The 12,851-nt window shown below is 33.9% G+C and overlaps 1 protein-coding gene across 3 annotated transcripts in view; it reads left to right on the top strand.

The window, feature by feature from the left end:
* LOC149804170 (deoxyribonuclease-1-like) overlaps positions 1–12,851 on the top strand; it is a 28,468-nt gene that overhangs the window by 9,576 nt on the left and 6,041 nt on the right. For all 3 annotated transcript variants that reach the window (XM_089954148.1, XM_089954150.1, XM_089954149.1), the window contains exons 4-8: positions 1,550–1,636; positions 4,063–4,184; positions 5,664–5,770; positions 8,288–8,445; positions 11,871–11,967. In XM_089954148.1, coding sequence (XP_089810274.1) covers positions 1,550–1,636; positions 4,063–4,184; positions 5,664–5,770; positions 8,288–8,445; positions 11,871–11,967 — 571 coding nt within the window. The remainder of the gene's footprint in view (positions 1–1,549; positions 1,637–4,062; positions 4,185–5,663; positions 5,771–8,287; positions 8,446–11,870; positions 11,968–12,851) is intronic.

The raw sequence follows: 12,851 nt of genomic DNA, 5'->3' as shown, positions 1-12,851 counted from the left end.
AACCATGTACAGCCGACCCCACATTATTTCATGCGTCAGACATTGTAACAACAGTTAGGTCGTTTGCTGTCTGGGGGGTCGATAAGCAGCACATTAACATGTGTGGCAGCGAACAATGTAATACTGAAAAGTCAAAGAAGCACACACTTCTAGAAGAGTTTACAGCATCCTCAAAAATGTTTGCATAATGTTTACGCTGTTGGCGAAAGGCTATTGGTAACCTCCGCATGGTGGACCCGGTGAACGGTGCAAATCCCATTTTGGGGGTATGTGTTGTATGCAGCGCAAAAAGGCCAAATTAATGGGGAGGGGGGGACATCAGGGTAGAAAAGCACCACCGCGACATCGTGGCCAGCCTTAGAAAGCTTCTAGGGTTGCCCTGCAGTTAGTATCTCGGGAAAAGCACCTGCCGCTCAATATATATTGTGGGCCCGCAATCTGGATGGATGTCATCAGCAACCACAAGTACCCATCAATTGCGTGGACCCCGAATGTTCCTGGAACGACATTGCATACTCACACGGCGACTAAATGTGGGGCCAGTAGTTGGCCAGCTTGGACTTTTATCTGATCCACGACCTAAAGGCCATCCAGCGACCTGCTATAGGTGAGTAGCTCAGTCTCGTGCTCGTCATTGGTGGGATGATGGCCAAGCACACAGTCTGTAGGCATGCATCCATTTAAAGACAGACTTAATATGCTAGAACGATGGAAGCCCGTCTTGCATCAATCTATTACAGCTAAAGAGTTACTTGGAGGCATCTGCTAAATATCAAGTAGTGGCCACCAGAGTCCCAATAGATGCTGTCAGGGAGTGGCTGAGAAAACAGTATCAGGCAAATGTACATGCCGGCGCTGCGTAAAATCGTCCACCAGAGTTTGAATGTCTTGACCACCGAAGAGGTGCAATGTGCACCAGTCCAACATAGTATTCCTGCTGTATGACAAATGTGCAAGACACGTGTACAAGTACACACTGACCGTGATGTCGCCAGCCATTACAAGGCAACGAAGCTCTTGCCCAGCAAACAGGCTGCGATGGTTGCCGCCTGCTGAAATGGGTTTGCGAGGGTGGTAGTTTATAGGTGTCGTGTCACAGCTCCTGGGCAGTGTCCACCAGACCCAGAGTAACATGGAGCAGTTAACTGAACCCTGGCCGAGCAGCTGTTTGGGCATCAGTTTGCCCAGGAGCTTTTTCATTGTAATAACGAGTTAGCAACACACAATATAGAGTAGTAACCCACATGCATCACACCAGAGAAAGCCGCCCGGACTGGTATTGGCATGTACCTTAGAGCCGGTATGGGTGGCTGCAACAGGATTGGCTTTGGCTGCATAGAAGCAGGCGTTGGTCACATGATGGCTGGAGCTGGTAGCCATTCTCAGGCGGTCAATAACTGTCATAATAGTCCATTGATTTTTCACTTACAAGATCACACATTGTTCTGAAAAATATAATTACAGATTTTTAAAATTGTCTCTTAGTGAAAGGCTTACTCTTTCATATCAATCACCAACAAGCTGAAGTTAATATTTCCTTTTCCGCTAGGTCTGATCCATCTCGTCCATATGGCATGGTTATCAGTGAGAGACTGGGACGTACCAGTTATAAAGAACAATACATGTACATGTACAGGTATGTTTGTCATTAAGTTCGTCTCAGTTCTTATTATATGGTACAAATCATCATTATGTATATATAAAATACTGAAAGTTAGTTATCTTTACTGATATTACTAAGAATCATGTTCATATGCTGCTTTAGGTAAATAAAGTGTGCAAAAAGTAAAATAAACACACACATCTGCAATTGCATTCAAGCATGGGTAAATTGATAGGGATTATTACTCGTGTTTGTCTCCGAGGCAAAATCGTGATCAATTATTTCTCAAGGACGAAAAATTGACAATGTAATGATACATACTACTTACATGGTAGGGGCTTAGGAGATCATGGCCCAAAATCGATCCATTGATGGATTAATCAACCAGTAACTCCAAGCTAATGAACAGAACTCAAGGTAAAGGAAATAGTGTGGCATGGTATTCAGTAAATAGCTCCCTTAATCAAAATATTCATATAGTTTTATCTTGGCCAGTAAATAAATGCTTTGAATTACAAATTTATATGCATTCTTGCATGCACCACAAGTGTAAATACAATTCTTTAAGCAACATGCATTATGGTCAATCAGCATTTATTCTGTATCACATTCACATCGACTAAACTTATTAGAAAAGTAAGATATAAATAAAAACAATGTGCTTTGACTGGATACATATGTCAAAATAAAATTCAATTAAAAATAATGATTTTGACAAATGAATTAAAAAATTCAGTGTGAATTTTATCTGTCGAGTAAACATTTGCTGTAATGTCATAATATTTGTTATGTATATCATTAATGTGTGTTAAACTTTTGTCCATGACTGTAGATTGTAAGGGGTTATTTATAAAGAACATATTACATAGCTAACTTTTGTCCGTGATTGTAGATTAATACTTTACAATAATATTTGAAAATGTGTCTTCATGGTCTTTTGACTTTAGAATGTTCTTGAAAATTTTCTTATTTAAGAATTTTATGGGAAAATTACTCACATCCTGGTAATTTTATCATGTCTTAGGGGTTTGTTTTGTGGTTGTCATCAGTAGAATTATTTATTCCAGTTTTAATATCAGTCTTTGTGTAATCACTTTAAGTTGTGTTCAGATATAATTTGAGAGGAATTATGTATTCAAATTATTCATTGTAATTACAAAGTGTAAATTTTGGACTACATCACTATTTTAGGATTATTGTGAATTCATTCAAAGACATTCTGGATTATATCACTGTGGTTTCCCAAGACTGTTAGCACAACAGTCCATTTAAGGCTATTGGTGCATCAGCACATTCAAGATTGGAATACAGTTGAACTTTCTATAGTTTTGGACATGTGATAGAACTTTTATGATTAATTGGGATTTAATTCACAATACTGCAGACATCATTGCGATATGACTGAAATTTTTTTAGAGCTATGTTAAAAATCAAAATATCTCTCTCTCTCTCTTTCACAATACTGCATGTTCCTCTTAATTTGTTGAAGGTTACGAGACATGTTGGTTTTGCTTTTTTCTGTTGCTTAAAGACTTTTAAGTCATTATAATGATCTGAAATGTATATAAAACTTGATGCGTTGACTTTATTTGATTCAAACACATCCCTCCATTTACATTAATGCTGTTTAATTTTAAGTACAGATGGAATTAAAGCAAAATGATAACTATTGACATCATAAATAATATCCACTTGTTGAATCTTTTGACATAATCCTCCATTTATTAATATTATATATACCTTTTATTTACAGAAAATAAACTGCCATATAGATGCTTGAAGATAACTATATTGTCAATATCCTTACATCTGTGTGCAGCTGAATGCCCATCCCTCAGTTCTCTTTCTAAAAGGCTCATTCTATACTGGCTGAGATAATTATTTAATCATATTTAGAATAATTTCCCATCATGAGTATAATTTAATCATAGAATAATTTCCCATCATGAGTATAATTTAATCATAGAATAATTTCCCATCATGAGTAGATGGAAACAAAGATTTCAAACCCTGAATTCATTTCAGTTGGTTCTAAAAGGAATATAAAAACAAAACCAAATCAAAAGATAAAAAAATAAAAAATAAAAAACAACGAAAAAATAAGAAAGATATCAGACTTTTAAATGAGATTCAAATCCTGATTTTCCAGGACAGATCTGGATACGGTTGTCTCAAGAAATAGCATTCATATAGAACATTTGCAATTCTTGCCCATAGTTATTATAACAAGACTAATTTCTACTTTTTCTCTTGAGAATAAAATTGTTATGAATAAATTCCACAGTAAACTTTGCTCTAGAGTGTTATATCTACTCTCTGACAATATGTAAAGCAAGAACTGTGATAAGATGTCATGAAAACTTTTAATACTAAAAATAACTGATGTAACAAAACCTCGAGTGTCAAACCAGCTTGTACTGCATAACTATTATCGTGGCTTTAGTTTCTCTTCTGTGTAGACTGGACAGGCTGGAACTGTTGGGTGTACACCAATATGATGACGGATTGGATGATTACAGTGACCCCTTTGAACGGGAACCGTACTCCGCTCTTTTCAGGACCAAGTCTGCCACTCCTGCAGGCAAGTGTCAGCAACGTGCACAACCTATCCGTATTTTCCTTTATTAAAACACTATTTAATGAGGCTATATATTTTTGCAATAAGTTCTTCAATATTGGCCTCAAAATATTTACATTACAAGTAAAATTAATTCTATTAGTATATTTATATATAATAAACAAACTGTAACTGAAAATTACCTACCACTTGAAACTGTATCTTACCCTTTTTAGATTAAGCTAAATGATACTCTTTCTAGCTAAACATAGTATAATACAATCTTGTAAGAAAGGGAATCTCTTGTAACACAAACTACAAACTGAAAAAGATTCTTATTTTAAAAAGCTGGCAGTCATAGAACATATATATATATATTTAGTGTGTGTGTGTTTGCAAAGTTTGTATTCCATATCTGTATTTTATGATAATTCCTGTACATATTACCTTATTACATTTTATGATAATTCCCATACACATTGCCTTTTATGATAATTCCCATACATATTACCTTTTATGATAATTCCCATACATATTACCTTATTACATTTTATGATAATTCCCATACACATTACCTTATTACCTTTTATGATAATTCCCATACACATTACCTTTTATGATAATTCCCGTACATATTACCTTATTACATTTTTATGATAACTCCCGTACACATTACCTTTCATGATAATTCCCATACATATTACCTTATTACCTTTTATGATAATTCCCATACACATTACCTTTTATGATAATTCCCATACACATTACCTTATTGCTGTTTATGATAATTCCCATATGCATTACCTTTTATGATAATTCCCATACACATTACCTTATTGCTTTTTATGATAATTCCCATATGCATTACCTTTTATGATAATTCCCATACACATTACCATATTACATTTTTATGATAATTCCCATACACATTGCCTTTTATGATAATTCCCATACACATTACCTTATTATTGTTTATGATAATTCCCATACACATTACCTTTTATGCTAATTCCCATACACATTACCTTATTACATTTTATGATAATTCCCATACACATTACCTTATTATGTTTTATGATAATTCCCATACACATTTCCTTATTATATTTTATGATAATTCCTATACACATTACCTTATTACGTTTTATGATAATTCCCATACACATTACCTTATTACGTTTTATAATTCCCATACACGTTACCTTATTACCTTTTATGATAATTCCCATACACATTACCTTATTACGTTTTATGATAATTCCCATACACATTACCTTATTATGTTTTATGATAATTCCCATACACATTACCTTATTATGTTTTATAATTCCCATACACGTTACCTTATTACCTTTTATGATAATTCCCATACACATTACCTTATTGCACTTTCATGATAATTCCCATACACATTACCTTATTACATTTTATGATAATTCCCATATACATTACCTTATTACGTTTTATGATAATTCCCATACACATTACCTTATTGCACTTTAGAGTTTGTCCTGGTGGGCGTTCACATTAAACCAGAAGATGCTGTAGCAGAGATTGGTCACATGTACAATGTTTACCTTGATGTTCTAAGGCATTGGCCAGGTGTTAAGGTATCTGAATATTATTTCCTCTCAATCTGACCTCTTTTTCCAGTCCAAGTCAAAGACATTTCTTTGCATTAGTACTTACTTGTTTGTTCAAAAGTGTCAAACATCACTTTGTACAAGGCAAGGAAAGAAATAGCTCAGTCAATGGAGTGTTCAAACTCATTACAGAATAGTGGTGGGTATGGTTCTAGCTTCAAATTGCAAAGATTGTTGTTAACGAAAAATTCCAAATACAAGCAAGAATTTTGTCAGTAAAGACATAATGCTGCAAACATTGATTCCACAAATGAAAGAAAGCATTTAATGATTTATAACCCAAAGCAAATTGTACCAGTCACAGTTTTAGACATCATAACAAATACAAGAGCGAGGTATTTGTCATAATATAATTGTTAATGCATACAAGTGTGTACTTGAAGCCGCATCATAAGTAATATCATGAAAAACAAATGTGTTTTGATTTGATGCATATTGAGTTCTTTCTTTATTATCACAATAGATACTAATATCAGTTTAATTTTGACCAACATCTTCAACAATGCCATAACTAAGTCAGTCTATTGATTAATTTTAATAAGGGATTTTGGGAATGTTATTACTAAGTCAGTCTAGTGATTAATTTTATTAAGGGATTTTGGGGATGTTATTACTAAGTCTAGTGATTAATTTTATTAAGGGATTTTGTGGATGCTATTACTAAGTCAGTGTGATGATTAATTTTAATAAGGGATTTTGGGGATGTTATTACTAAGTCAGTCTAGTGATTAATTTTATTAAGGGATTTTGGGAATGTTATTATTAAGTCAGTTTAGTGATTAATTCTATTAAGGGATTTTGGGAATGTTATTACTAAGTCAGTCTAGTGATTAATTTTAATAAGGGATTTTGTGGATGCTATTACTAAGTCAGTCTAGTGATTAATTTTATTAAGGGATTTTGGGGATGTTATTACTAAGTCAGTCTAGTGATTAATTTTATTAAGGGATTTTGTGGATGCTATTACTAAGTCAGTCTGATGATTAATTTTAATAAGGGATTTTGGGGATGTTAGTACTAAGTCTGTCTAGTGATTAATTTTATTAAGGGATTTTTGGGATGTTATTACTAAGTCAGTCTAGTGATTAATTTTATTAAGGGATTTTGGGGATGTTATTACTAAGTCAGTCTAGTGATTAATTTTATTAAGGGATTTTGTGGATGTTATTACTAAGTCAGTCTGATGATTAATTTTAATAATGGATTTTGGGAATGTTATTACTAAGTCAGTCTAGTGATTAATTTTATTAAGGGAGTTTGGGGATGTTATTACTAAGTCAGTCTAGTGATTAATTTTATTAAGGGATTTTGGAGATGTTATTACTAAGTCAGTCTAGTGATTAATTTTATTAAGGGATTTTGGGGATGCTATTACTAAGTCAGTCTAGTGATTAATTTTATTAAGGGATTTTGTGGATGCTATTACTAAGTCAGTCTAGTGATTAATTTTATTAAGGGATTTTGGGGATGTTATTACTAAGTCAGTCTAGTGATTAATTTTATTAAGGGATTTTGGGAAGTCAGTCTAGTGATTAATTTTATTAAGGGATTTTGGGGATGTTATTACTAAGTCTAGTGATTAATTTTATTAAGGGATTTTTTGGATGCTATTACTAATTCAGTGTGATGATTAATTTTAATAAGGGATTTTGGGAATGTTATTACTAAATCAGTCTAGTGATTAATTGTATTAAGGGATTTTGGGGATATTATTACTAAGTCTAGTGATTAATTTTATTAAGGGATTTTGTGGATGCTATTACTAAGTCAGTGTGATGATTAATTTTAATAAGGGATTTTGGGAATGTTATTACTAAGTCAGTCTAGTGATTAATTTTATTAAGGGATTTTGGGGATGTTATTACTAAGTCAGTCTAGTGATTAATTTTATTAAGGGATTTTGTGGATGCTATTACTAAGTCAGTGTGATGATTAATTTTAATAAGGAATTTTGGGAATGTTATTACTAAGTCAGTCTAGTGATTAATTTTATTAAGGGATTTTTGGGATGTTATTACTAAGTCAGTCTGGTGATTAATTTTATTAAGGGATTTTGAGGATGTTATTACTAAGTCAGTCTAGTGATTAATTTTATTAAGGGATTTTGGGAATGTTATTACTAAGTCGGTCTAGTAATTAATTTTATTAAGGGATTTTGGTGATGTTATTACTAAGTCAGTCTGGTGATTAATTTTAATAAGGGATTTTGGGGATGCAGATTTAGAACCTGTGTCATCCATTTAAAACTAAAGAAGCTCACAATTATTGGCTAAATTTCACCACTTATTGTCAAGTCAGAATAACCAAATACAAGTTTGTTTTGTTTTAGATTTCATTGATCTGCAACATACATTACTTTTTTGTTTTCTTTCTATTTTCAGGAAGAATTTCTTTTACCTTTTATTCTACATTACGAAAGAGAAGAAATCTTGTCAAAAAATACATGTTATATTTGACTGTATTCCTCCATCTTTCATATCGCAGAATGTCCTGGTGATGGGGGATTTAAATGCAGACTGTTCATATGCAAGTGAAAATGACCTTCGACCTCTGACCATCTATAGTGACCCTAGCTTTGATTGGCTTCTGGGATGGGAAGCTGATACTACAGTCTCAACCAACACTGACTGTGCTTATGACAGGTTGGTGTATAAACTTGTGTTGGTGATGCTTTCACCTACTGGTATACAATTTGACAGCTTAGTATAAGATATTAAGTCAGTATACAGTTGTAGTATCATCTAATAATAACCATAATAATAATTCAGTGTAACCCTGCTATAGCATGATGGTCGGGTCCATAATACCTGACCATGTTATGTACTGAACTGTGTTATAACCAACTGTTAGCTGAAGAAAATGATGCATGCACAAAGAAAATGGCTGGGGAGGGGGTAATAAAGGGGGTGCAAAATGCATGCTTCACTGGCACGTTTATCATCTTAAATTGATGCATATTAAATGATAAATACAAATGTAGTGAAAACAGACTATATATAGAATATTTTACTTTATTCAGAGAACAACACAGTGGCATATATACATGTGTGGTATGAAGAGTGTACCTATACCGTATACTCACCTGCCAATCTTGTCTTGTGCTGTTAATCAATAATACATGTAATTCTATCAAAAATATGTCCCAGATCATTATGTGTCTAATTCAATGGAAGAAATAGCAAAATTATGACAGGAAAGTCAAAGCACATTTACATACTGCTAAAATGTTGTCAATTGTAATAATTTTTTTAAAAAATGGATTGATTCTCAGCTGCTTTCTGTGTCAGTAACATTTTGACATCCTCAGAGAGTAGACTTGTTAACCCATAAATCTCTAGCCATTTGTGATTGTTTAACACTGGACTTAATCCTGTCCAGGGCATCAAACCTCTCTTTAACAGTAAAAGCCTCATGTTTTTTTCTGTGTGCCATTATCCATTGTAAATTCACACTAATTAACACTTTTACACCTTTTCATTTGAACGACAACAGCAGAAATAACTTTCAATGAATAATGGTGGATTTTTACAAGGAATGGATGAAATTATTTGTTGGTTAACTTACTGCATCTAAGAACACCACCAAGATATGTGCATACGTTGGCGGTTTTCATTTTCTGATGTTATATACAAATTATTGCCCCATAATTTGAAAAAGTTTTAGCACTGTGATTGACTAGCAAAGTACTTAAATTAATTGAATGATAAATTCAGGCTTTCATAATCTTTTATCAATCACCGAATTGTTGGTGCTTGGTTGTGTTTTTGCAGTATAAAGAACAAATATGTCAGCTATTGTTTGAAGTACATTTGTACACAGGACGCACTGAAGACAAGCACAAAGATGATTTAATGGCTTTGTTTTTCCAGGATCTGTCCTATGATTATTAACACTTATAAGCTGACACCGTTCAACATAAGCTATGATCAAAGTTCTCAAAAGACCCAGCCATTGGTTCAGATACTCCTATTTCCAATGTTTATTCTTGCAACAGAACTCCAAGACGTTGGTGAAATTTTAAAATTTCAGGAGTCATGCTTTTATTGTGTTTAAAATTCATTCATGATCTGTTCCCCAAAATAAAGATAAACATTTTACATGTTATTTTTCATACTTTTAAGGATTTTTTTTGTATCAATGAGAAAAATACACATGAAATTTCAGGAACCATGCCACGATCATCTTACATTTGAAATTATATGTGATCTCTTCTACCAAATGATAATAAGCTTTATTCTCATACTGTACAAAAAATTATTTCTTCGTGTATGAAAAAATACAAATGAAATTTTGGGAGTCATGACACAATAGTGTTATATCTGAATTAGTGTTAATATGGAGCATGCTATTGTGGGGTCACAATGTAATAATAATTCTTCTTCTTCTTCTTATTATTATTATTATTATTATTATTATTAATTTATAGGTAAAAGTTCAGAGGTTATAAATGTTTACATAGGATGATAGCACACGTTCAGATTCAATTAATCCACTAAATGCAAAAGTCCCTTGAAAGGGTTGACACTCTAATGACCCAAAAAGGAAGGATTAGGGTTCCAAGGAATCCAAGCTAACTGCTTATTTTTAACTACTGAGTGCAGAACGAACTGATATTTTGAGCGATAAGGTTTTCAAGATGGCCACCATAGTAGCCATATTTTATGCCATATCAGCACCATTTACATTTAGGACCATCTACACACATAAAAGAAGTCTTTTGGAGAATCCATTCAGGAGTAGTAATAACAAAATTTTCAAGATAGCAGCCATACTGTAAGTCAGATTGACAAAATTTTCATTTACAGGACCTACTGGACATATAAGAAGTCCATTTTTAAAAAGAAATTCCATGTCTATACGATCATCCATCCATGAGGAGTAGCAATACAGGATTATCCAGCTGGCTTCCATTGTGGCCATATTGTATGTAAGATTGATACCATTTTCATTTAGGACCAGCTAGAGATCATAGGGAGACTTTTAGGGTAAATATGACCATATGCTTTCAGGGAAAAGCTCCTATTGATAGGACCATATGCTTTCAGGGAAAAGCTCACATTGATAGGACCATATGCTTTCAGGGAAAAGCTCACATTAATAGGACCATATGCTTTCTGGGAAAAGCTCACATTGATAGGACCATATGCTTTCAGGGAAAAGCTCACATTGATAGGACCATATGCTTTCAGAGAAAAACTCGTGTTGATAGGACCATACGCTTTCAGGTAAAAGCTCACATTGATAGGACCGTATGCTTTTAGGGAAAAGCTCCTATTGATAGGACCATACGCTTTCAGGTAAAAGCTCACATTGATAGGACCATATGCTTTTAGGGAAAAAAAACTATTGATAGGACCACATGCTCAGGAGATTTATGATGACCACTGTGGCAACTACATTGGATGCCAGAGTGACACAATTTTCATTTGGGATGACCTTGGGATGAATGTATAATTGGATGCCAGAGTGGCATAATTTTCATTTAGGATGACCTTGGGATGAATGTGTAATTGGATGCCAGAGTGGCACAATTTTCATTTAGAATGACCTTGGGATGAATGTGTAATTGGCTGCCAGAGTGGCACAATTTTCATTTAGGATGACTTTGGGATGAATGCATAATTGGATGCCAGAGTGGCACAATTTTCATTTAGGATGACCGTGGGATGAATGCGTATGTAAAGTTTCAAAGGCAATCCTCATAGTAGTTAGACAACGATTAGAAACCTGTGCTAATGGACAGACATATGATGCAGACAATTGTCTATTCCATAAGCCCTTCTGGTCTATAACCCATAGAGCTAACAACAAAGAGAAAAGCAAGAATGGGTGGGAAATAAATGGATACATATAAGGAACATATTTAAAAAATCTTTAATTCGAAAGAAAGGGAAAAGATAGAAGGTGGGAAAAGAGACAGCTTACCCCAAAGCTAATTGAAGTATGCATTACTATTTTGCACTAGAAAAATAATTCCGACACATTTTCAACAACAGCAACATCAAATATAAACTTTCTTACTATAACAGTGTTTCCAGATCATGATTACCATGTTTCTCTTTGGCAGATTTATCGCTGCAGGAACGGAACTTAGGAGTGCAATAGTGCCTGGCACCTCAGCTGTCTATCGTTATGAGAATGACTTTATGTTGGACTATGATACGGTAATTACTCTGTGCTGGACTATGATATAGTAATGACTTTGTGTTGGATTATGATATGGTAATGACTGTGTTGGACTATGATACAGTAATGACTGTGTTGGACTATGATACAGTAATGACTGTGTTGGACTATGATATGGTAATGACTGTTGGACTATGATACAGTAATGACTGTGTTGGACTATCATACAGTAATAACTGTGTTGGACTATGATACAGTAATGACTGTGTTGGACTATGATACAGTAATGACTGTGTTGGACTATGATACAGTAATGACTGAGTTGGACTATTATACAGTAATAACTGTGTTGGACTATGATACAGTAATGACTGTGTTGGACTATGATACAGTAATGACTGTGTTGGACTATGATATGGTAATGACTGTGTTGGACTATGATACAGTAATGACTGTGTTGGACTATGATACAGTAATGACTGTGTTGGACTATTATACAGTAATGACTGTGTTGGACTATGATATGGTAATGACTTTATCTTGGACTATTATACAGTAATGACTGTGTTGGACTATGATATGGTAATGACAGTGTTGGACTATGATACAGTAATGACTGTGTTGGACTATGATATGGTAATGACAGTGTTGGACTATGATACAGTAATGACTGTGTTGGACTATGATATGGTAATGACTGTTGGACTCTGATACAGTAATGAGGGTTGGACTATGATACAGTAATGGCTGTGTTGGACTATGATATGGTAATGACTGTGTTGGACTCTGATACAGTAATGACTGTTGGACTTTGATACAGTAATAACTCTGTTGGACTATGATATGGTAATGACTGTTGGACTATGATATGTTAATGACTGTTGGACTATGATATGGTAATGACTGTTGGACTATGATATGG

Source organism: Sinohyriopsis cumingii, chromosome 3 (assembly GCF_028554795.1).
Source record: "Sinohyriopsis cumingii isolate HCF-2022 chromosome 3, ASM2855479v2, whole genome shotgun sequence".
NCBI classification, from domain to species: domain Eukaryota; kingdom Metazoa; phylum Mollusca; class Bivalvia; order Unionida; family Unionidae; genus Sinohyriopsis; species Sinohyriopsis cumingii.
This window is presented reverse-complemented; position numbering and strand designations above follow the sequence as displayed.